Source organism: Euwallacea fornicatus, chromosome 29 (genome assembly GCF_040115645.1).
Source record: "Euwallacea fornicatus isolate EFF26 chromosome 29, ASM4011564v1, whole genome shotgun sequence".
NCBI classification, from domain to species: domain Eukaryota; kingdom Metazoa; phylum Arthropoda; class Insecta; order Coleoptera; family Curculionidae; genus Euwallacea; species Euwallacea fornicatus.
In genome coordinates, this window is record NC_089569.1 from 2,413,969 (window position 1) to 2,438,659 (window position 24,691).

Below are 24,691 nucleotides of genomic sequence, written 5' to 3' on the forward strand. Positions count from 1 at the left end.
GAAAAGTGGAGGACTAATTAACAAGTAATAATGAGAATTTCCGTAACATCTTAAATCAGAAGCAAGCGCTTTTTTTATTGCATGTCACAAGACGCACGAAATAGAAATGGTCACTAGGTACACAGTTACGTAATATATGGTACGATAGTTTAAATATAGAATAATACCCTTTTTCTCCTATTGGCGCAAAAAGGCTGTAAAGCATTAGTTTTAGTACTTCCGCTGTAAAGTAACCTTTCTATTGGGAGGTATAGTAAAAGGATTACTTTACAATCGAGATATTAAAACAAAACGGTAAATTATCTACTTTTTAATCTGTTTTCGAATTTTTATCAGACCATCCCTTTCAATAAAATAATTTCTCAGTAGTTTCTTCCATCTTTATTATTACATAAACAATACCGTCTATTGAATAACGGCTGAAAGGAGGTCAGCATAGTCAATACGTGATTGCTCCATACCCACAACAAGTACCGTTCTTACTCGAATGGCCCACTAAACCTCATGAAGTAGACCAATGGTTATAGTTGTTTCAGAATTAAGCAAATAATACATATTAGATATATGAGTAACGTAATCTTGTGATTTTAAATTGGTATGTCGAGTTGAATAACAAGGAAGTGATTTTAGTTTATTTATTTTATTTGTAATTAAGAGGTTTGGGCGCATTAATATTCTTGAGAATAATTTGCATTCATGCAAGACGTAATAAAAAGTAATCCAACATTAATCAGGGCAAAATCGTTTATATCATTGTCTACATTCTCTACATATGTTAACATCATTTTGAAAATACTTATGATTCATATTTATTCCAATAATTTGCAACTCATTTGGAAATTTTATAACAAATTATGATGAAATTTTTTATATTCTATTTTTAACTTTCTAATAAAGGCCTTTTTATGAGTTTGAAATGTATAGTGCAGTCCTGTATTAAATATAGCTTTATTCTCATATCTAAAACATCTATATCAATCCCAATTAATGTCCATACAATACTAAACTATCTACTATAAAATTTTGAGCTTACCTAAATAATTCCCCTCAACATTAAATAAATTAATTTCCTTAAGACATGAATTTAGGTTCAGAGTACCCCATTTTCAGTATATATGAAGTAAACGCTTAAATGTTAAGTTTTGACATTTCCAAGACGTGCCACGTTGGGGACGGATATACGTTCCGCACGAATACTTCGCACCTGACGTCTCCTTTTTTGACAAGAAGTCGATGGAACACTGAAACTACGATGACGACCCCAGCAACAACCCCTGTTCTCGCTCCCAAAAGAGGGATAATTAAACAGGTCAGTACCCAAAAACAACCCCTCACACTGTGTTCACTCGTTGCAGAAATTCCATCGTCACTTTCTTTTACATTCCACCACAAATAGCGTCTTTTCAATGGTGATGTGTCGCGTTGGCACCATAAGGACCTGTAAATACACTCTTAAAACTCCTGTAAACTCTGAATTTTCGCCACATTAGAGGCATTTATTTTCGGAAATTCATTAGTCAAACTAAAGCTTAAACTAAAAGTACTTTTTTTCCTTTAAATGCAAATTAAGTTATGTTTTTAGGTTAGGATATGTAAATAGTAAACATGTGCCTCATATGTTGTCTTTCAGGTCCTCTCTGGCGATTCCGTTATTATCAGAAGGTTAACAGGCGCTCCGCCCCTAGAGAAGCAAATCGTCTTTTCGGGTGTAACAGCACCCAAATTAGCAAGACGACCAGGAGGGCCTGGTGAAAGTTCGTAAGTAGTACCACTTTAATTAGTTAATGCTTGCATGTAAGTCTTCCAGATATCAAAAATATGAAATGAATGTCAGAGACATTCATTTCATCTGTAGTACTATTGTTTCATAATTTATGAGTTTGCATTAATACAAAGTTTAGAAAGATTAAAAGAGATAAATCATTCTGCATTTTAAGATTTTTAAAAATATTTTCAAGTTACTTGCTGTAAATTGATAATAGGTTACCAAATCAAATGTCTGATCGCAGTTATCACTAAAGATTTTAAATTTCGAATACCAATATAATATAATTGAACTGAACTTGTGCTAATGTCATGTTTCATTTTTTAATTTGCCACAAAAAAGTTCTCCAGTATTACCTGTAACACCTTAACTAACTTCAAGGTATAACAGTACAATATAAATAAAATAAATAAGAGTCCAACTTAAAAGCAAATAAATATGGAAAAATAATGTTACCAATTAGGGGCGAAACTAAGGACGAGCCATGGGCCTGGGAAGCCAGAGAGTTTCTACGCAAGAAACTTGTGGGGGAAGAAGTCCTTTTTACTTCAGAAAAACCTCCCAACACAAATAGGGAGTATGGAACTGTCTATTTGGGAAAAGGTAAGTTAATAATTATCTTTAAATGAATTGAATTTTTTTGAATCAACATGTAGATATCAACACTGCAGAGAATATCACCGACTCTCTGGTTTCTGAAGGACTTGTCACTGTTCGAAGAGAGGGTGTAAGACCAACCCCTGAACTAACTCGTTTAGGAGAGTTGGAAGAGGAAGCGAAACGCGCCGGAAAAGGGAAATGGAGCAATAGTCCCATCTCAGAGCATGTGAGAGATGTGAAATGGACTATTGAGAATTTGAGGACCTTTGTAGACAAGAATGAGGGCAAACGCCTTAAAGCTGTAATTGAACACGTACGCGATGGCTCCACCGTTCGTGCCTTTTTGCTTCCTGATTTCTATTACATTACTGTAATGGTTGCTGGAATTCGTTGCAATGGGTTTAAATTGGATGAGCAGGGGAAAGCAGATTCCTTGCAAAAAATCGCGGAAGAGGCCAAATACATTGTAGAATTATTGCTTCTGCAGCGCGAAGTTGAAATTGTCTTATACTCTGTAAACAACAGTAACAATCTTATTGGCTCTATTATCCATCCCAAGGGGAATATTGCAGAGAAGTTGGTTCGGGAAGGTTTTGCCAGGTTTATTACATTAAATAAATCAATTTCTGGCAATTAAAAATCTTTGATATGTAGGTGTGTAGATTGGTCTCTGGCCCCTTTATCTTCACTTGAAATCCAGAAACTGCGATCCGCTGAAAGTCAGGCTAAAAGTGAGAAGAGGCGTATCTGGAAAGACTACCAAATGAAGACTCCTCAAATTACTGGCAAAGAAAAGGAATTTACTGCAACTGTCGTAGAAGTTGTGAATGGAGACGCTCTACAGCTGAAGCTGTCAAATGGGACTGTGAAAAAGGTATTTTTGGCCAGTATTCGACCTCCAAGAGAGGCAGGAAGGGGTGCGCAAGATGACGAAGGAAAACCTCTTCCAAGGCCCAAAGGTAGATAACAATATTGTAATAGTTTTACCTGTAAACATTCATTTGAATTTGTTTATGGGAATTTAGAAAGTTATTTTTTCTAGGTTTTAGACCGCTTTATGACATTCCCTGGATGTTTGAAGCTAGGGAATATCTAAGAAAAAAGCTTATAGGGAAGAAGGTCAATGTGGTTGTTGATTACATTCAGGAAGCAAGGGAAAGCCTTCCTGAAAAGACTTGCGCCACTGTTACTGTCAATGGCAAGTAAGTGTTTCTATTTATTTTCCTATTCTCCAATTTTTTTTTCTGACATTTTTATCCCCCTAATTGGAAATTTGATATTTTTTTGCAATCTTTTTTTCTTCTTGAATTGCATCAATATTTCTCTTTTCCCTGCTAGAAATGTGGCAGAGGCTTTGGTCTCCAAAGGTCTAGCAACAGTGGTAAGATACAGACAAGATGACGATCAGCGAAGTTGTCGCTATGATGAATTATTGAAAGCTGAAACTAAGGCTGAAAAGTCTCAGCTTGGAGTGCACTCCAAGAAAGAGGGAACTTTGCTTAGAGTTACAGAAATTGTATGTTTATGTTTTCCAGTAAAGAAGGGATTTTAATTTGAGTAATTTAGGATTCTGCCCGAGCGAAATTGGAGCTGGCTTCGTTCCAAAGGGCGCAAAGAATCGACGCTATTGTTGAGTTTGTAGCAAGCGGATCCAGGTTCAGGCTGTATATCCCGAGGTCGAATAGTCTGGCAACGTTTTTGTTGGGTGAGTAAAACATTGGTAATCATAAAAAAGGTTGGTAACAGCCTAGTGCATAGGGAATCATTGATTTGATAAAACATAGATGTCTTTGTATACAGACTACTTACCATTAATTTAAGGTGGACTATTACTGTAATTTGACATGAACATGGCGTTTCTCTAGGTGGCATCAATTGTCCGAGAGCAACAAGGCCAGCTACTGGAAATCTTCCTGCTTCAGAAGGTGAAGAATTCGGAGACGAAGCTTTGTTATTCGTCAAAGAAAGATGCCTGCAACGCGAGGTTTCAATTCAAGTAGATACTCATGACAAGGCTGGAAATTTCATCGGTTGGTTGTGGATTGATAATGTGAATTTGTCTGTAGAGCTGGTCAAGCATGGCTTCGCTTCCGTGCATTTTACCGGAGAAAAATCGTCCTATGCTTCTCAGGCATGTTGTCTATTTCATTATTGTCTTTATTACTTATTATATATTACAGCTTAAAGGCGCGGAAGACAGCGCCAAGAGTCAGAAGCTGCGACGATGGAAGAACTTCGTTGAAGAGGAGCCTCAGGAGAAGCATGTGGAAGACGACAATAAGGTGATAATAATTTTCTTGTTTATTTAGTTGTAATTTTATTGTTATATTTTACAGCCGGTGAACAGGAAAATCAACTACGAGGAAGTGATGGTGACGGAAGTCACCAACGAGGGTACGTTCTTTGTTCAAAGAGTCGTCGAAGGTCCGAAAGCCGAGTCTTTGATAGCGAAGCTTCGACAAGAATTTGAGGCTAATCCTCCACTTCCGGGCGCTTACAATCCTAAAAGGGGAGATATCTGCGCTGCCCAGTTTAGCCTCGATAACGCCTGGTACAGGGCTCGAGTGGAAAAGGTAAAAAATGCAAACATTAAAAATAAATACAAAATTAATTGACCTTTTAAAAACCTAAGTTGAAAGCTTTTAAACTAACAAAATTTTAAAACTTTTAAATTTTATTACATTCTTCTTTTAATACGTGTTATAGGTTGGTTCAGGCAAAGCCCAAGTCCATTATATTGATTACGGAAACCGGGAGACTCTTCCTATCACTCATTTGGCCAGTTTGCCCGCTGCCTACTCTGCAGATTCCGCCTTCGCTACTGAATACACGCTACCTTATGTTACTTTGCCGAAAGACGAAGAATTCAAGGAAATGGCTTTAAAATACTTTCGAGAAGACACAAACGTGGGTCAGGTATATTTGAACGTGGAATCCAGAGCTTTAGGAGCTCCTCCAGCTGCTTCCTTGCACAAAGACCAGTCGGGAACCACTGACATTATCCGGGGATTGATCGCCGAAGGCTTGTTGTTAGTAAATAACATCAAGAGTCGAAGACAAAATCATTTGGTGAGTAAAAAGGCAATTTTGGGAGAGATTTGAAACAGAAGAAGAGAGACAAGTCGTCTACAAGTTGGGTTATGGCAGCTAGATATCTAGAATGAGCTTGACAAGAATTAACAATATCTTTTCCCTAATTAGGTTACCAAAACTCTCAATACTTTGGCAATCAAGTCATTTTAAAAATGTTTAAAAGAATGTTAGAACTAACGAATAACGAATCTTTTCAAAAAATTCAGTTAGTAAATGCAAAAATGTGTCCCAAACCTTCAAATCTAACATTTGAATTTACACTAGAAACATTACTATTTTTAGTTTGCCTAAAAACTTATAAAATATTACTAAAATATATTTCATTTTCTAGTTGGAGGACTACTTGTTAGCTCAGACAGATGCGAAGAAGGATCATCTTCATATTTGGGAATACGGCGACATTACCGAGGATGACGCCAAGGAATTCGGATTAGGAAACTGTAAGTTTATCCTCTAACAACCCTTAAAATCTTTAATTTTTCGTTCCTTCCCAGAAACATGCCTTGTATTTCCGGACCACATTTCAACAGAGCAACCTGTTTCGATAAGCAAAAACACTAATTTTTTGTTTCCAAATAGTAATTTCCCCGTCATAGACCGGAGCTATTACGAATATCTTGAAGTATCGATTTAAGAAATTATATGGACGTTAATTTTATTATTAATTTACGTAAACAAATCATTTTACTATAATATATATGTATCTCGACTGAAGGATCTAGACTCTTAGAGGGTACATGCTGCGCATATGAATATATTTACTATTTGCCCAACTGTTTATTTATCTAACTTTATAGGTGCAAAACCGAAAAAAGAACAATTACAAGTCATAGGATACGAGTCAGAAGATGTATACATTTTTATACAGAATAGGTCCACATATGGATATATATATTTATTTTTTTGTATGGCGGTTTGTTTGCATGGTTGGTAGGGAGAGGCTCTGTTTACAATACATATGCTGTTTACATAAGAAACAAAATGTGTCTTATTTTAAGGAAAAATAAAGATCTTGTCAAAAGGGAGTTTTCGGTTGAACATATAATTGCATAAATAAAATAAATTTGGCAATTTTAATCCTAGATATCTAGGATTTAAAAATTGAGGTAGGTCGACTAGTCTGGGCCTTATTTGGACACCTCGACCCTCTCTTCCATTGGTCTTTATTACTTGTGAAAATGCCCATTTTGAAGATACACTGGCGAACATATACAAGCTTTTATGCTTTGCTTGAAGCCTTCGAATGATAGTAATTTCTCCGAAACGAAAAAGATATCCGCATAATTTAGCGTTAGAGTTCCATACGATGTGAAGAATAAGGGTTTTGAATAATTTGGCTCTAGGGAGAACTAAGAAGTTTAGGTTTCGAAATGTCTTTAGGGGCGATTTTTAGTCTGACAGGTAGAAAAAAATTTTTATGAGACAAAAATAAGAACCTTGCAATTGAATTCATATAACAAGTAAAATAGGTTTTCTTGTATTTATTACGATTTAAAACTATGCAGGGTATTTCCTAAACATGCGACGAAAAAAGCAGATATTTTTTTATCGTTGAGATATTCTCGATCGAAACTGATTTCGCTTAGATTTCCGTGACTGCTGAAAAGTTGGAAAACACAAGAACTTTCCATGGTGAACATTGGTAAAATCTGAAAGGCGCCAAGGAGACAGTTGAACGAATTCTATTGCGCCCTTCTGACAAACTGCACAGTACTCATTTTTGCGTGGAGCCTTCTTTTGATGGTCATTCCCTTTAAAAGAACTGAGCTATTTATTGCTTAATTTTGCATTACAGTATCTTTGTTTTAAGGGTTATGGGGGCTTCGAGTAATCGGTAGGTAGGAAACAGTGAGAGTTTTAGTGAGGTATATAAGATAAGAATTCTACAGTTCACTTGATGAACAAAATGGGCTCGTTTTAGTTTTTATTTAACGCAAATGACTACATAAATAAAATAAATATACTAAAATTTGAAAGAAAACGTTATCAACAAAACTTACAATAAATAGAAATCTACAAGTTTGGAGTACTCGGCCTGCGTCCCTATCATTTGAACGCCCCGACTGACACTCCCATTAGCGACGACTATTTCCGGAAACACCCGAATCGAACCTATACTAGAGAACATGCAATGTTGTCGATGCGTTTAAAAAATATCAGTCACCCTTCTCAATTGGTTTTCCATACTCATCAATTTCAATGGAAGGGATTAAGGGCGGTTTAAACCCATACTCCATTCTAATACTCTTTTCATCGAAATACGCCCTAGCCGCCCTCTGTTTAACCTCGTATGGCTCCCTTTTCGGAGGCGCCAACCCAACATACTGTTCATTTTTGCTTGTAGCCCTCCCTTTATAGTCATTCTCTGCTAAAGGGGGGAGATATCCGTTGTTTAATTTAGCGTTAGAGTACCATGCATTATGAAGATCGTGCGGGTTCCGGGTGATTGGGGGCAAGTTGGCAATATTGGCTCTAGGGAGAACTAGGAGGTTGAGTTTTCGGAGCTTTTGTGGTTGATTCTTGGCGTGGTAAGTGGGAAAATACTGGGTGTTTTGTGGAGCATATGATAGTAAACCTGCTGTTGAGGGGGTTTTGAGGAAAGCGTGATCCAGCCCAGAGGCGTGGTAGTTTTGCACTAAAGTGCTATACTTTTGCTTGCTGAATAACCCCGGGATTTGTAACAAATAGGCACCTGAATTTGTAAGTGTTCGTGCAGGCCTTTGGGGCAACAAGGAAACTTGTTGATGTTTCAAACTTGGTTGCACATCACTCTCTCCAGAGGGAAAATACAACAACGTCTTCCCTAGCTCAATATTCTGGACAGCCTTTCTTTCCACATTAGTCCCATTCTCGCCCCCATCGTACCCTAGTGGGTACTCATACATCCCCAAATAATGAGGAATAGTCTTCTGCACCTCCACCTCCAAAATAGCCTTTTTCTGAATTTCTATGCTTTTCGAGTCTTCAGATTGCTGTTCTTCTATATGCTGCAGCTGAACTCCTGCTGTAATCGGTGCCAGGAATTTGGAACTTACGGGTCTAGGAGTAACCAAAAGTTCCTCTTTTTGAGTCTTAGGTCCTAGTGCGGAGTCTGCTACCACGATAGGTTCGCTCAGAAGGTTCGGACAAGGGTTAATGGAAATTGGAGTGGTCGAGGACACTATAGTAGGAGTAATATGTTGATGCAGCAAATCGTGAAGAGTACTCGTTTCTATTCTCTGGTCAAGAGCTGCGTTGATGTTGAGCACGTCAGCCCCAGAAACCAGGTTTTTAGTTGAATCAACCAATTTATATTGCAATTTGGGACTTAATCTGGTACCAAAATTATTGTGGTAAATAATCGCATTGTTAGGTCTTTTACGCAATGCTGCAGTCTCTACTAGGGAATTAGGGACTCCAGAGTTTTGGACTAGAGCTTGGGGTTGTGGCAAACTCTCAACATTTTGCAATTTCTCCGACGAGGGCTGGATGTAATAAAACGTGGGTTGTTTTCGGTTTTCGATCGTAAAGTCTCTGTTTTGTAGCTGTTGGTTCACTTCAAAGTTTATTCCTGAATGTGAATCATCAATATTAGGAGGTTCCTTGCTTAGAGGATTTGGTATCATGAGCCACGGTGGCGGCTGTTTCGAGTAGCTTTCTTGGTGTGTTGGAATCGGGTCTGCCTTATTTGCTAAGTTTGCGGCTTTGCCTGGATCATTTGGGTCTTCAGGAATAGATTTCTGGGTTTAGCAAGGAATAAATTAAAGTTTTGTGAATCTTATGAACATTGTAGATACCTGATTATTTTTCAATTTAATGGCCTCTTCTCCTAGAACGAAGTTGGTGGATGTTTTGCTATGCGGCCCCACATGCCCATACTCCACCACTGGGTGATATCCCCATTCATCTGCGAAATATTTGACTGACTGACTGGACTGAGTTCCATTTTCCACGTAATATCTAGAAAAAGTTGTAGTGGTGTTATAACTTTGTTCGTAAATCGTGCTTTATGGGTACCTTCCTTGGGCATATATCCCATTTCTCTGCTCATCTTTCCCATGGGTGATTTTATCCTCTTCAATTCTGTATCCATACTCATATTTTGGGGGATTCTGAAAAATTTTAGATTTGTGCAGATTTTCCGCGATTATAAATAGGGCGGCACTACTTACAGGGTCGTACTCTTGGTGTGGAGCCACATATCCAGGGGGTTTCCTAGCGTGTGCAATAAGGAATGTTAGTAAAAAGACTAACGAGGTCTGAAAAGAACAATAATAGATTCTTAATTACTTGTTCAAGTGCGAACAGACCACATTCTAAATTTATTGTGTTTGTAAGGCTGTAGAGTTTATGTGTTCCATAGAAAGCAATTCTATGCAATTAAAATGTATGCATATAAAAATATCTGTTGTTTACAGAGAGTGAATGTTTTCATTATCTCCTATGACTGATAATTAGTTCTTCTGCTACGTATTTGATAAATCGATTCCTTGTAGGTAGAACTGGGAGCAAAAACAATGAAAGGTTGATTTTATGATTTTATTACTAAAAAATGATAGAAGTAAAAGTTAGAGGAAATTAAAAACGATGTTTTAATTTAAATAGGAAAAAGTTTACGCGAATTTAAATTTCGTTCTAATGAGGTTTTAATTGCTGTTATTCATTATTTATTATTCATTTTGCTATTACCAAGTTTGAACCAGTTGTATAGGAATCCTGAGATTGTGCACTCACTTTGCAATGGCATTTTTTGAGAATTTTTGACGAACTTACATATAAGAGACGCTTCTGATTTACGATATCTATTTTAGTTCCAGATTTTTTCGCTTCTGTAGATAATATCTTGTTGATCGCGTCTCCAGAAATTGGATAATTTGGCCGTAAGCACCTGGAATTCAAAGTCTAAGTAACATTACGCAAAAAAAAATTATTTCCATAAAAACGATAAAATAACAGTACATCATTAGATGAATTCTTCGTTTCGTCGCCTAAGAGCCAATAGATCAATACCACAGTACTTTGATTTGTTGGCACTGAGAGAATGATTGCGATAAGCGGTTGAAAACCTGACGAGTTTTATAGGAAATATGATATTTAATTGTAAATTGAATATTTAATATTAATTAGAAGCATACCAAGCGGGTTTGAGCCAAACGTAAAGAAACATTAAATATTTGGTGTTTTGAAAAATTGGTACGACTCTGCCAGACAAAATGCTCCACTGCCTTTAATGAAGTCTAATAATTTAAATATTTTTATGCAAAGTCGAACAATTGGTGGAAAATTAAATTAAATGAGAAACGATTATTCAGACAACAGAGGCGTGTCAAACGAGAGTGAATAATAAAAATAAGGACAAATTTAGAATTGTTCTGAAAATTTAGAAAACCTTTAATATATCTTCCATCTTTCATTCAAGTATTCCTTCCTGGGTCTTACTTAAAAATTATGAACTTTGCGCCTGTGTTTTTCCAGAGCTAAAATGCTCATGTTCGAACACTGCAGAAAACTGTATAGGGTAGTGGCGATCTAGGGGTATTACCTCCATGACTTCTTTGCTCCCAACTCTGACCGAAAATCATCACGAATAAGTTAATATCCTATAACTGCTTCTCCAATTAAAAACCGATTAATCTATTAGTTTTTTTATTAATATATTACTTAATTGCTAGTGTGCGTCCATATCTCTCATTAAATGTTTACTTTAACGATTATAATCAGCAAATAAACTAAGACATCCCTATTCAACTTCACTCTTCATTAACAAAAATGCGACGCACTTTATGGGAAAAATTCCATTGTTTGACACAACGGAATTTTGAAAAATTTGCATGTATCATCATTTATTCATGAATAAGTTCATACTAACCTGCACCAAATAACTAAACATGATATCACAGAATCACAGTCCAAATTTGGACAATGAGCATTAAGTCACACAGGCTCTGATCCGGACGTCCGTACGGCCGGCATTCGCGGAGTACTCTCTTTTAGAAATGTTGATCAGCATTTCATCTGGCCTGGCTGCATGATTCAGATGAGGACCCCTTTCACCTGTTCTTAGGCTTAGGGGCCCCAGCCCAGGCGTTGGGAGGGACGATTTCGGTAGATCTGTAGATAAGAGCTAGGTAAAATTTAGCGGAAATGCGGAAGTTTATAGAAGCAGTTTTATTATATCGATTATTTGTTTATGGTTCATTAATGTTTTTGTTGGTATCAGTGCAATGAATCAACTAAATCAGGTGGCCAAATTAATGATTCAAGGCAAGGAGATTTTGTTTAAGAGGTTACGAGAAGGCAACAGTAAATAAGAAAGTGGTATTTCTGATCAGATCTGAACTTGAAGAAAACCTCATTATAACCAAAATTTACGTATAATAATTGAGTTGAAGTTTTTACTCTCCCCTAAAAGAGTACTGCGTTCGGTCACCTTCGTGCGTACTCCCATTCCTCTTTGAGAAAAATCAGCACAAGCTGTAGTTAATAAACCATATTGTATAATATTTGTAAAACTGGTATTTAAGTATTAGAAATGCAGACCCAACCCAGTAAAAACTCAATTTTTCATAAAATTAGAAATTATTAAGCAGGAAGTTGCGTTAACTAAAATTCCATGTGCTTTGATTTATAGATTCTCTTAATTGATGATTTTTTGTCGTAACGCAATATTATTTAAATTTGATTTAAATTTGTACCCCTATTTGGGATTTGCAACTACTGCGCCCTTTCCCTATAATGAAGCAAATAATAATAATATGCACTCAAGGTGCATTCTTGAGCTGAATATGGTCAGATCACGATTCCAACCTGAACGAAAGTAAACATAGTAGGTCGGCACGTAATAATAAAAGTGAAAATAATGATAAATTAAAAACCAGTTTCAGCAGTACTTGCCTACTGAAAGCAGATTATTATATTTCTGTCACGGGACAATCCCTTGTGAACCATTAATTGACCAAAGCCAATTCGTTTTTTATTATTCAGTTTGATTCATAGTCTCAAGAGGAATTTGCATAATCCGAAACCGAACAGCAATATCGGTGATTTCCGTATGGAAAAAAACTCTCAAGCTTAATGGCAATATTTCCCAAATTTTGGGTATATATCAATTCGACAAGGTGAAAACTGTGCCCATTCAGGTTGGTGATAGTTCGAAATAAAACCAAAACCAAATTTAGGTCGTATAGGTGGTTTCTCATTGTGTTCATTCAAGCATATCAGACACAATCAAATACCGCAAAACCACAAATTTCAATGGCGAAAAGAGATCATCTTCGGCTTGTCTTCTGGAGCTAGAATGTTCATTCGAATATATTTTTTGAGGCTAAAAGCAAATATAGAAGAGTGAAAGTGCAGCTATTTGAGGCCGCATAAAGCACCCCCAGGTTACACTTGCTTCGCTCTTGACAGCTGTAATAATGTACGTTACAACGACCAATGTCAGATAACACCTTATAAGAGCCATCATCATTGCGGTTTTTCCTTTTTTCCAAGTCTTTGTCGGAATGAGCGTTATTTCTTTAAATTTATTTTTCGACCAATGCTCTTTCTCATTAACAGTAACAATGCTTATGTCTTCATTCACTCTCTATGTTAACATAGCATTGTTACCATTCATTCTTAAAACATGATTTCTTATTACATTCACAAGTGTGTACTAAAATATTACATAGATAGAAGTTAAATCGTATATCACTTTCAACAGGCAATCTTGATCTATTATTTCGTTATAATATGGTAAGGCGTGGCAGTTGTAATTATCATACTGAGATCGGTAGTCCGAAAGATCGAACTAGACCATTTTGATCATTATAAAAAGTAAAAGTTACACTTCCGACATGGTAAGAGAGAAAATAGGTTTGTGTTTGATACGTACATATGTATATTTTTCGAAGTATAATTATAGGTGAGAAATCTATGTGTTATGTGGTTTGAGCTTTTGAGAAATTTTTGGAATAAAAATAACCCGAACTGTTGCTCACCGGGGAAGATTTAATACAAAAAAAACTTTTTCTCGTAATTTTTGCTTTGGTCTAAAGGGTAATTAAATACAGTTTCAAGAACCATTTATAGAAGCTTACTTAAACCTCCATTAGTTACTTGTAGAAATCACCGAAGTATCTGCTAATTTAGAAATCGGGTGTAAGAGCGATAGGGTTTTACATCAAAATATTCAACAATTTTTTTAATGATTTTTTGCTAGATTTTTTTTATTGAAAAAGTTGTATTCGGATTATTGATTTTCTTTAATGGGCTGTTATTGTTTTATATATTATATTATATAAAATAATTTTTTTAGGAAATGAAGTTATCTTTCTTGATATAATGGCGGAGGAAATTTTTCCACTGATAATAAAATGACCTTATACCAAAGGAATTGTTTTTAACTAAATAAATGAATCTAAATTCACGTAATATTTAATGAATATATTCTCTCTTAGCGCATTAACATTAAAAAGTAAAAAAATAAAATACCCTAAGAAACCTTAACTCAAACTAACTCTTCCGCTCATTAGCCTACTTATCGAGCTCCTCTGTCTGCTTCACCAGAATGGTCTTATACTCAACCTTTTTCAACTCATCTGCGAGCGTAACAACAGACAATGCCCAGGCCGAAAAACTTGGACTCAATTTTCCCCACATCATACCCCTTGGTATCAGATACCTTCTCACAAAATGCCTGAAAATATACCCATGCTCATCCTGCTTCTCATGTTTCACTTCAGTCATAAACACATTATCTTCAGTAATTCCTATTAAAAGTTCTTCAGACTGGAATTGATGCACATCCAAATTAACTTGAAACTTCTCCTTGTCCACAACTAACGTAGAGTCAGTATCATTTAAAGAATTTCTGGATCGCCATTTTCTAAGATATCCAGCAGGAACCCTGCTAAATTCTTTTCTATTGGGGTTTACTGGGGTTACGAAGTTCTCTTGATCTAACCCATTGCCGAAATGCTAATCTAACAGTCTTGGGAGGGTAGCTAAGGCCGGATAGACGAGTTGGTCTATGAAGAATAGCAGTAATAAAGCCGTTTTGGTATTTCCAGATTTCGAAATTTCCTTTTTAGTTGGTTGCTTTGAATGGATATAAATATGGTGGTGTTGACACGGAAATTGATTTGTATAATGAGTGCACATATTTGCCAGAATATTCTTGAGGATTCTGGAACTTGTCATTGTCGATTATGAATGTGGCGAGTAAGTATTGTTTGGTTAAATTATTTGATTATTAATCAGTATAATTCAATTAATCCATTTAAAAAAGAGCGATATTTCTGATGATATTAAGACAAATTTCAGCAATTCCATTATTTGCTCCTTTTCCTCAGACCCTTTGTCATGGGACACATTGTATGTATAGTATACATAAGAACTTTCTAGATATTTCTCTTTTAAGTTGATTCTATAGAAATTTCTATTTCAAAAACGCAACATTCCATGCACAGTTGCTGCTTTTGTTAGCGTTTCTTGACCTGCCTTATCTAGACTCTCCATTTCTCGATTGTTCTAGGCGGGGAAGTCTATATAGTCGAGAATAGTGAATAGACGTGTTCCAGTATTCGATAACAATTCATTTTAGTCCGGCTATACAGGGTGAGTCGTAACGGAACTGATACAACGGGTGCGTGTAGAAGATGTCAAAATATGACGATTTGTTGATTTTTTTTCACTGTTAATGGTTGAGAAAATATTGACTGTCGAAGTTGGTTGGTAAATTTCTAGAAAAATGCATATTTCAGTAAGGCGTCATCACAATGCAACCAAAATTGGGACTTGTTTCATTTTTATCAATATGTTTTATTGGTAGAAATGTAAAATCGGTAGATGTTCAATAAAGATTGGATTAGGGGTAAAGTAATGTCTGAGAAAGTTGGGATTTTTAAATCTATAAAGTAACTAATAACCAGACAATACAATTTAAAAGCAAATTTAATTCTAAAACTTTTATTTTCCTTCAAAATTTGTCGAAATCCTTATCATTCTCGAAAAAGTCGCAGTTTGGTGGGAATAGAACCACACCAAATTTAAAGAGATTCTAAGTTAACTCTGTTAAGTTAGTTTTAATTTGCTAAAATCTTGCAAGTGACAGATATCTTAAATGTAGCATTACATTATTATCTTACATTACATTAAATTTGAATGGTAATTCTCTTAAATCCCTTCAAGTTCGATTTGGTTCTATCAAACAAAACTGCTATTTTATCAAAAATTATAAAAATGTCTACAAATTTTCAGAGTAATAAAAGTTTTAGAATTAAATTTTCTGTTAATTGATATTGTCTATTTTTTAATTACTTTGCAGATAAGAAGATCCCAACTCTATTAGATCCTACTTTTCCACTAATCCAACCCTTATTGAACATCTATTGATTTCATATTTTTACCAATTAAAGATGCTGATTGGAATAAAACGTGTTCCATATATGTTAGAGTAATTAGGTATTTTTTAATAAATATTACAAATAGATCTTATTTTCCTGATTTATCACACTGGGCCGCTGGCTCAGTGTGCAACCCGATATGAATGATGTTAATATTAACAGGGCCCGCGATTTTTTTTTTTTTTTTTATGAAAAGAAGACAGAAACAGGGCAGTGAGGATTTTGATTTTGTTTGGACCTCTTGGCCTGATAGTTTTTCTTTGTGTTGTTCTTAAGAAAGAAAGTAGCAAATAAAGAGCGATGTTAATAAGACAAAGAGTCTAATTTTTACACGCTTTCTAACACATATGGTTACGATGAGAAGACGCTTTACTGAAATATTCGGTTTTCTAAAAGTTTACAAGTCAATATCTCCTCAACTATTATCTGTAGGAGAAAATCAACAAATCTTTATATTTTGAGGCTCTTACACGCAGCTGTTCTGTATCGGTTCCATTGCGACTCATCCTATACATGAGTCTATTGTGCATGATTTAACATTTGAGGACATGAGAAACAAGTGGTAGAATTGGAGTATCCCTCAGGTTGATTATTATAAATCGCAAAGTGTTGATGAAATTTTTGTATGGAGAGTTAGGTTGCTCATATATCGGAATTAATTCACATTACAGGAGGGCATTTATTGAAAATTTAGAGCAAAATGTGCTAATTTATATAACAATTATGCTGTGGAGGTGGGTTTGAAGTTGTATGATCTGGAAAGGAAATCTCGCAGTAGGACGCAACTTGAGAAGAAAATTTATTTTATATATTTTTTAGGGGTTTGATACCCATGGGAAAAAGGGTGGACAGCCCTTCCATCTTATCGGTTCTCTCACGAAGAGGGGTTGTGTCTTGTGCATGAATACCGGGTTGTATCGGGATATTCCATTTTTGGTTCACGGAGAATAAAGAAGTGCTCTGAGAATTGTGTCGTTTCTCTCCACCCTTGAACCGCGAATCTTATATATACATATGTATATATGTATGTAATGTCAAGTATAGAAATAAAAAAATTAATTTTTCGCCAATTTAGATAGTTGGAAATTATAAATTATTTTGAAGGCATCTTAGAGTATCCAAATTGGCATGAAATATAGAGTAAACTGGCGCATTTAAAATAAAAATTAATTCACAGAGGTGTTGAGACTCTCTTCGTCAATTTAGATATCTTTCAGTTTGAAAATTGGAAATTGCTTTGAATGGACGGTACGGAACCCAACTTTACTAGAAACATAGTAGAAAAATATTCGTTTTTTTTAAATATAAATTATTCAATGAAGATATTGATAGTAAATCAAAAGTTATAAGGTCTCAAAAGACGAAAATCCAACTTTCGCCAATTCAGACATGGTTTCCTGGAAAATTTGCATATTGATTGCTTTGAAAGGTTGTATTTGGACCTCAATGTTTAATTAAGTCTAGGGAAAGAAGTTTTATTTCACATAAGAACCATACTATGTGAGTATCAGTTATAAGGCTGAAGTTGTGTTATCCCAAAAGTGTATAATGTAGAATGGCTAAAAAGCGAGAAATTGCAGTTTTAGCAATTTTTCTGAACAAAAATGTATATTCCAAACACTTTTTTTCTCAAAAATATTTATTATTAGAAATTATTTAAAAACATAATTATGAACCTGTTAATTAAACCGAAAAGCAAACATAACCTATAAGATAGCAAGTAAATAGTAGCTACTTAAATTTCTACAGCATATTTGCTGGTATGAGAGTGCTACTTAAAACACCATTTAACAATTATAGTAATGTTATTGTTCTTAGAACTGAAGAATCCCTAATTCCTACATAAATACAAAAAGTCTCATCTTATCCTCCTTTTCTACCTCTTCATTTTTTCTGCTCAGCCTGCTGAGTCTTAGCGGGTTCCCCGGTTTGAGTAATTGGAATCGGCTTATGCTCCACAGTCTTAGCTTCAATTGTAGGTGCACTGATAGTCAGCACCCCATCAGAAGACAACTTGGAATCCACTCTCCCAATATCATAATTCTTGGGCAACACATACCTCCTCACAAAATGCCTGGAAATATACCCATGCTCATCCGCCTTCTCTTCATGTTTGCCCTCAATAGTAAGCACATTATCTCCGGTTACTTTAACAGTTATTTCCTCAGGTTTGAACTGCTGCACGTCCAAATTTGCCTGGAACTTGTCCTTGTCGTAGCTAACAGTAGATCCAGCATCCTGGGTGGATGAATTCGCCCTCCAGTTCCTGAGATATCCAGCAGGAGTCCTGGTGATGAGGCGGTTGTTCAAGTGAAGAGGCTGCAGGAGATCTTCCACATCCAGGCCTAGTCCGAATTGTTGGTCCAGGATTCTGGATGGACGAGGGTAGTAAGCGTAGGGATCGTCCAGGAAGTATGGCAACAGAGACATGGCTGCTTATCGTTTAACACGTAAGTGAAACACGATTTTGCTATGTGCGCGTTTGCCTTGGAACTATGTTGAGGCGTCGACTCCATGCGTATATATACAGGGGCTGGGCAATGTAGGAATATTCGCGGTTAGTATCGACAAGATTTCGAGACTGTGGGTCACGTGATATTGTTGGAGCCAATGATCTCGAAGCCAATGTGATCCCAAAGTTAACGTTGATATCAGAGATACGCTAAAAGTAAATATCTGCTTGGATAAATATTTTTGGATAACAAAATGTCGTTGGCATGTTTTGTTTATGAGGAATAGGATTGGAGATTTGAACGAATTTCAGGTTGAGGACTACATGGAAATTAGAGGAAATTTCTGAGCCGCAAAGGCAGCTATAAACGGCAAGATTTGTCGTTTTATGATTTTTCAGAATATTCCAAAAGAGGGCAAACTTTACTCCACAGTTTTATAGTCAAAAGCGATTGCACATAAAAGAAGCGTCGCAGAAACAACAAATCAAATACAGGGTGTTGATTATACCATGAAAATTTTTACTGAAAACAGATACAAGGTGAATTAATCTAAGACATGCCTCTGATATTTCAACGCCCACTTCATGTCTTTTTCCAAGGATCACTCTTTATTTAATGCTAATTTGTCTCTGTTATAATAATAGCTATTATTTCGTTTATTGAGTTCAATAAATAATTAAATCGCTTCTAGAACGTTATAATGGCCTTAGTAGAACTGATGGCCTTGTATTTTTGCACATTTTTATACAGGCGCTTGTTACGCATTATTCTACGTATAAGGTCTACTAATTATGTTGGTGGTTAAGATTCTGGAACATTTTAAAAGAGCAAGTTTTTCGGTAGTTGCGATCGAGTTTTTGGATTCCCAGTGAAAACCTTTAGGAGACCATCTGCCCCTCATGATCATGGGGCCTAGTGCTTGAATATAAGAAATTTCTTTAAAATGGGTTATTCAAATTAGAGAAATCTTAGCTCGATAAATTGAGGGTTTGCAAATATACTAATTTCATTCATGTCAATTTATTTATGTGGTTACTTATATTCAGGAATGGCCTCTTGTGGGATTGACTACATTTATATCGTTTTAAATCAATCTCTTCAAGTGTAAAACTTACTTTTCTCAATTTTTCAAAATTCAAGAAAAAAACAGATATTAACTTAAACTCCGATAAAGTTCCATAACACTCTTTTTTCATAGATCATTTGCTCTCAAGCGTTCAGTCAACATTAGCCTTGATACGAATGATAAAACAACTCCAAAAATAACTCGATTCCATATTCTAGACTCTCTGGATCAATTCCGGTTGCCATACACGAGCAATGTGTGGCAAATTCTAGAGAAAATCGAAACAGCGAAGGTCAAAACAACATCGCTCATCTGTAATTGAATTATCATTTTGCATTGGAACTTCTAGGTCCCCACGGGTCCTAAATTTATTATAGGTAAATAAAGCTATTTTCGGCACTTAATGGCCGCCTATTGCTATGAAAATGAACCAAATTTTGCTGATATCATATATATTTTGATGGTGACAAAATCTGTGCAAATGTATTCGTCAGAAAGTGTTACTGCATGTTGGTACTTCATAGTATATTAAAATAGAAGTACTTTTAGGTAGATAACTTATAGCGCTCTTTGAAATTTCGTGTTGAAATGAAAATTGCTGAGAATGGTAATGTAATAAGGACAAAACATGGAGGATATCTTGGCCAGATTGGTTGTTACTGTTAGCAGTCCGGCCCTGGATTAAAATTATTTTGCGCATTATCACTTACATAGTAATAACGCTATAAATGGACCAGTAATTTCGTCTCTAAGTGCTACTATATTCCGGTATTGAAATCAACAATGTGTTGGATGTCACGTATAGTACCTATATATATATATATATATATATATATATATATAATAGTATAAATATCTATCGGTTAGTGTTGTTATTTTGATTGATTAAGGTGTTTATTTTATTTATTTGACGTAATTTTTAGTCAGTTAAACAAACACAATTACGAAATAATTTTAAATTTTGGAAACTGTGCGCATCTATTACTGAATTATTTTTATTCACAAAAATTTTTTCCCATAATTTCCATACAGAGAATTTTTTAACTTACTGAAGCAAAAATAGCGAAAATGTACCATCAAACCATACTTATTTTTTTTGCAATTTTTCCTCAAATTATCACAAAAGCGCACTGTAAAGTGTAAACACCGGCCGGCTAATTTACCTTGAAAAAAAACACGATAGCAACCAGCAAAATAAAATGATAAGTTTAAAATTAGCACACGTATGCTTAGTGTGGATGTAAACGCAGTATGGGTACTCCACAGTAAAATCCACTCCTAGCTAGACGGTTCTAGACAATTTGCGCACACATATAAATACGAACCAGCATTTAAGCGCACTCAAGCAGACTTGCTGCATGTGCTATAACCAGCGGAGAACACTTCAAGCAAATACATTTATAAAATCACTAGAAAAATGGCCCTACTTCCATTGCTATTTGACGATTTGGCCCGGCCATCCCCTCACGATAACTGGATCTCTCTTTTCCGACAACCAGAAGAACTGTTGCACCCTCTGCGAAGCGTCCTCAACCAAATAGCTGCCTTAGACAAGGACAATTCTATCCAAGTGGACAAAGACAAGTTCCAGGCTAACGTGGACATTCAGCAGTTCAAACCTGAGGAAATCACTGTGAGATTGGAGGGTGATAATACCGTGATAGTGGAAGGAAAGCACGAGGAGAAACAAGATGAGCATGGGTTCATATCCAGACATTTTGTGAGGAGGTATGTCCTGCCGGATGATGTGGATGCCCAAAAGGTCCAATCCAGATTATCCAGTGACGGGGTGTTGAGCATTTCAGCTCCCAAGAAACCGGATGGTAAACAGATTGAGAGCAAGCAGATCCCGATTTCTTTGACTGGACCTTTGAAGACTGTGGAGCAGAAGGGTCAGCAAGGAGAGACGAAAAAGGAATAAATGTAAGGAGTTTTTGTATTATTGTTTAGTTTTTGTAGCTACATATATGTGACTACAAGTAGTGTGAAGTGATGTATTTTTAAAACTTTGGAGTAATAAAAACAAATGTTTTGAAAAAAAAAACTTTTACTTATTCCTTTTAAGGGGTATTCCTAGTTGTAGGGTGGCAAACCTAAAACAAGTATCATAAAATCGCAGTATGTATGATTTGAATTTGTTGTTAGTATGTTTATGGAGAAAATTTTATAGGAAAAAAGCATACTTTTCTTACATTTCACTATAAATTTATTCTCTAACAACCCGCCAGTATTAATAGTAAATATAGGTATATTAAATATACATTAATAAAGTAAGTTAGTAATTGATAATTATTCATTAAAGTCAGAACACAAACACACGTGCTAAAATCATAATTATTGAGTATGGTTATGAATACCCCTCCTAGACTACAAATATGGGTCACCAAATTATCAAGAAGATCTAAAAACCCTAAATATTTTCATACAATTAAGAGATTTTATTAGAAAACAATCAAATATTATATAAAAATGAATGTTTTCAACATTTTCTCAACTTCGTATTGCAATTCAGTTTTTCTAGCTTATTTAGGTTTAAACCTTGCATAACAAAAAAAATTCTTTTCACGACTTATCAAGCTATCAAGTCAAATATATAAAGTTATATTAGTTACCATTCGTTCCAATCAGCAAATTATCAAGAAAATCATAAAATTCTACAGTATTTATTAATTATTTAAATTTACGATTTAAAATAAATAATTGTAAAAACGGTATAAATTAATGTATACGAATTAAGTCTCTATATTTAGTATAACATACATAAGTCGTAAAACATTCATTTAAAATTTTAGCAGAAAAGTATGTGTTAACCAGAAAATACCTTTTTGATTTTGATTTTAGTACATTTTTACCTTCTGAATTATTTTTTCGGTACTGAAACTATTGAGGCCTTAAGAAGGAGGAATCTCCCAGGGGACGAAACTTAATTGAAGAATATTATCAGTACCCACAAATTAATTTTTCTATAACATAGTTAGCTAAAAACCTAAACTACCTTGGTATCTCTTTCAGAACTGTTAGATTGTTCTGAAATTATTCCATTCAGGTAAACATAATTCCATTGAAAATGGAACACATCGTGGAAATATAATCCTACTTTCAATGGAATTATGTTTGAATATTCTTTCCTCTACGAAATTGAGAAATCTTTTTATTAGCTATAATAACTTTCTATCACTAAAAGATTCAGAAAATCCTTATAATTTGATGGAATTTTTAGATTATATGATAGTATTTATGTGATATTTTTACATTAAAAATCTACATGCATTAGAAAGATGGCTTTGTTGAGGACGGCAGAGAAATCTGTCATAGATGAATAGAGGAGAGAGATTTATCTATAGAATACCTAAGCTTTGGGAACAAAAGCTTCAGGTTCTCAGAGCTTTCAAATTAATAAGGGGGTGTTAAATAGAAAATTTCTTGTTCGCAATGGCATTACAGGCGAAAGCACGGTCTGGAGCTACTAACCATATTTCATTCAAGTTTTTTTTAATCTGTCTATCTGAAAGAGGAAATGGCAAATTAGTGATAAAAAAACAAGGATAGAACATGCTAAGATTGTTTCAAAGATAAATATTCAAATACGAGAAAAATTAATGTCTTCCAAATCACATATATTTTACCTCTTTTTCTAGCTCACTTCTCTTCTTCTCTAGCTTCACAACTTCATCATCACACTCTTGATTCTTTAAATCTTTCTTCATAGACTTATTCTAAATAGTGGCCTTCATCATTACGAATTAAAATTATTAATGTTATCTTACTAATTTTTGGATTTCTTTCATGTCCTCCTCAATTTTCGCTATGTCCAGGTCTTTATCCGCAATATTTTTCTGCACTCTCTCCAATTCCTGAGACATTCTACTAGCCAATTTCCCATATTTTTCTTTCAAAGTCTCAGTTTTTTTATTGGTTTCGAACTCTCTCAACCAAATACTCCGTCTGACCTCATTGAGGTGCACTTTTATTTCTTCGTTGACTTTGATTTTTCTTTCACAGTCTTTTTGTTGGTCTTCTAATTTCCTCAGCTAAAGCAGGACTTGTAAACACCTGATTTTCTTTTGTATAGACAATATACCTGGTGCCTCAAAAAGTCAATCTCATTTTGAAGCTCTACGGTCCGAGTAATTGAGATTTCTTCCTCTAATAGAGCCTGTTGATGCTGCGCTAGAGGTAAAGAATCTTGAGATTTTGAGTTTGCAGGGGCATTGTGAAATGTCCGATATACTTCATTGATCTTAAATTGAAGTTTTAGTTTAAAATTTACTAATTGGACATAATCAACGAACCAAAATTTTTTCTTCAAGTTCGTTTTTAATAGTAGCGATCTCCCGTTTTAGTTTATCAAATTCTAGAATAACATCAGCTTCCCTCAGCCTAAAAAAATATTTTTAGGCCTGATTTATTAGTATTCAGATGGGTTTACTAACAATAATATCTCCATGGAAATAAAGAATTTGACCAATTCTCTGCTTAGATCGCGCCAGCTCTGCGGTAATAACTTTTCTTATGGCAAATTTAGCAAGGGCACGATATATCAGCTCTTATACCTTCATTTCTAATTACTAATTCTTACCTTGCAGCTAGAAATTCATCCTGCCAATGTCCCAAACCATGTTGCTGCAAATTTCTAGTTTTTTCAACATCATATTCCAGTTGAGAATGGTAGTCATGGAGTTCTTGCAAAACATCATCGCTCTCTGCTATCCTTAATTTGGTTTTTACCAAGAGATCGTGCAAACATTCCGTGACACTTTGCTTGAAATTGAGCTGTTCCTTGATTGGTTTAAGTTCCTCGACGTAGCTGTTTATCTTCAAGAGGACAGAATGAGTGAATATTGGATTGTAAAATTGAGAGGATGGCATATGTTACTGAATCTATTTGCTCCCTGCATATCTGTAGTCTCTGAGACTCCTCCAGAGCAGCTCTCCTCTCTGTCTGAAGCATCTCCAACAAGTGGTTCATGTCATTCTTCCTGGTTATCACATCAATTTCGTTATCAGTAAATTTTTTCCTCAACTCCTCGTTTTCGTCTTCTAAATCCTTCAGTTTACTTTTCAAATTTTCGTTGAGCTGCTTCGCTTTCTGAAAAAAATGGGAAAATTAAAGATTCTAGAAAATGTTTAATTAAGATTAACTTGCCTGTAATTCGATTTTTCTCTCTGTCTCCCTTTGTTGCATGGATAAATAGGCATTTTCCACAAGTTTAAACATTTTATGGTTACAGTAGTGAACTCGCCCAGTTCACCTGTACGACTAAATCCATTGTAAGCATTAATAATTGCAATGGAAAATTGCTTTGTTATCAGTTGTGTCACGCTGCTGATAACAATTGACTTGTTG

The 24,691-nt window shown here is 35.2% G+C and overlaps 5 protein-coding genes across 6 annotated transcripts; 2 read left to right on the forward strand and 3 right to left on the reverse strand.

Annotated features, from left to right (window-relative positions):
* Positions 1 to 1,170: 1,170 nt before the first annotated feature.
* Tudor-SN (Staphylococcal nuclease domain-containing protein 1) lies at positions 1,171 to 6,573 on the forward strand. The gene is made up of 14 exons (XM_066297498.1): positions 1,171 to 1,309; positions 1,631 to 1,758; positions 2,229 to 2,368; positions 2,422 to 2,965; positions 3,020 to 3,324; positions 3,408 to 3,567; positions 3,704 to 3,881; positions 3,932 to 4,070; positions 4,231 to 4,496; positions 4,546 to 4,647; positions 4,702 to 4,938; positions 5,072 to 5,434; positions 5,790 to 5,898; positions 5,953 to 6,573. Coding segments are annotated over exons 1-14 (2,730 nt in total). The 5' UTR covers positions 1,171 to 1,252; the 3' UTR covers positions 5,955 to 6,573.
* An 815-nt stretch (positions 6,574 to 7,388) lies between these two features.
* On the reverse strand, positions 7,389 to 11,458 carry LOC136347675 (uncharacterized). Its single transcript, XM_066297892.1, has 5 exons — positions 11,307 to 11,458; positions 9,610 to 9,696; positions 9,455 to 9,549; positions 9,235 to 9,397; positions 7,389 to 9,177 (listed from the first exon to the last, which is right to left on the reverse strand). The coding sequence occupies exons 1-5, from the start codon at positions 11,325 to 11,327 to the stop codon at positions 7,615 to 7,617; spliced, it is 1,929 nt and encodes a 642-aa protein (XP_066153989.1). The 5' UTR covers positions 11,328 to 11,458; the 3' UTR covers positions 7,389 to 7,614.
* Positions 11,459 to 17,697: 6,239 nt separating this feature from the next.
* Positions 17,698 to 18,349, reverse strand: LOC136347677 (protein lethal(2)essential for life-like). Its single transcript, XM_066297895.1, has one exon. It carries the CDS (start codon positions 18,253 to 18,255, stop codon positions 17,710 to 17,712), a length of 546 nt encoding a protein of 181 aa, XP_066153992.1. The 5' UTR covers positions 18,256 to 18,349; the 3' UTR covers positions 17,698 to 17,709.
* Positions 18,350 to 20,584: 2,235 nt separating this feature from the next.
* On the forward strand, positions 20,585 to 21,388 carry LOC136347679 (protein lethal(2)essential for life-like). Its single transcript, XM_066297896.1, has one exon. It carries the CDS (start codon positions 20,762 to 20,764, stop codon positions 21,263 to 21,265), a length of 504 nt encoding a protein of 167 aa, XP_066153993.1. The 5' UTR covers positions 20,585 to 20,761; the 3' UTR covers positions 21,266 to 21,388.
* A 139-nt stretch (positions 21,389 to 21,527) lies between these two features.
* On the reverse strand, positions 21,528 to 24,621 carry LOC136347676 (ecotropic viral integration site 5 ortholog-like). 2 transcript variants are annotated; one of them, XM_066297893.1, is made up of 8 exons: positions 24,491 to 24,621; positions 24,221 to 24,433; positions 23,924 to 24,159; positions 23,637 to 23,724; positions 23,426 to 23,584; positions 23,112 to 23,375; positions 22,971 to 23,060; positions 21,528 to 22,849 (listed from the first exon to the last, which is right to left on the reverse strand). In XM_066297893.1, exons 1-8 carry the CDS (start codon positions 24,560 to 24,562, stop codon positions 22,826 to 22,828), a joined length of 1,146 nt encoding a protein of 381 aa, XP_066153990.1. In that variant the 5' UTR covers positions 24,563 to 24,621; the 3' UTR covers positions 21,528 to 22,825. The 2 variants fall into 2 exon arrangements, with proteins under 2 accessions (XP_066153990.1, XP_066153991.1); XM_066297894.1 differs by having other exon boundaries at positions 24,221 to 24,429; positions 24,487 to 24,621.
* Positions 24,622 to 24,691: the final 70 nt, after the last annotated feature.

Bases quoted from the DNA above. Each gene is read 5' to 3' on its own strand.
- LOC136347677 (XM_066297895.1), bottom strand. From the start codon at position 18,255: ATGTCTCTGTTGCCATACTTCCTGGACGATCCCTACGCTTACTACCCT.
- Tudor-SN (XM_066297498.1), top strand. From the start codon at position 1,253: ATGACGACCCCAGCAACAACCCCTGTTCTCGCTCCCAAAAGAGGGATA. The intron at 2,369-2,421 runs GTAAGTTAATAA...ATCAACATGTAG, and splicing joins AACTGTCTATTTGGGAAAAG to ATATCAACACTGCAGAGAAT. The intron at 2,966-3,019 runs GTTTATTACATT...TTTGATATGTAG, and splicing joins GTTCGGGAAGGTTTTGCCAG to GTGTGTAGATTGGTCTCTGG.
- LOC136347676 (XM_066297893.1), bottom strand. From the start codon at position 24,562: ATGTTTAAACTTGTGGAAAATGCCTATTTATCCATGCAACAAAGGGAG. The intron at 24,160-24,220 runs GTAACATATGCC...GTCCTCTTGAAG, and splicing joins GCAGGGAGCAAATAGATTCA to ATAAACAGCTACGTCGAGGA. The intron at 23,725-23,923 runs GTAAGAATTAGT...ATATTTTTTTAG, and splicing joins GATGAATTTCTAGCTGCAAG to GCTGAGGGAAGCTGATGTTA.
- LOC136347675 (XM_066297892.1), bottom strand. From the start codon at position 11,327: ATGTTTAGTTATTTGGTGCAG. The intron at 9,697-11,306 runs GTTAGTATGAAC...TGTTCTTTTCAG, and splicing joins TGTTTAGTTATTTGGTGCAG to ACCTCGTTAGTCTTTTTACT. The intron at 9,398-9,454 runs GTACCCATAAAG...AACTTTTTCTAG, and splicing joins GGGATATATGCCCAAGGAAG to ATATTACGTGGAAAATGGAA.
- LOC136347679 (XM_066297896.1), top strand. From the start codon at position 20,762: ATGGCCCTACTTCCATTGCTATTTGACGATTTGGCCCGGCCATCCCCT.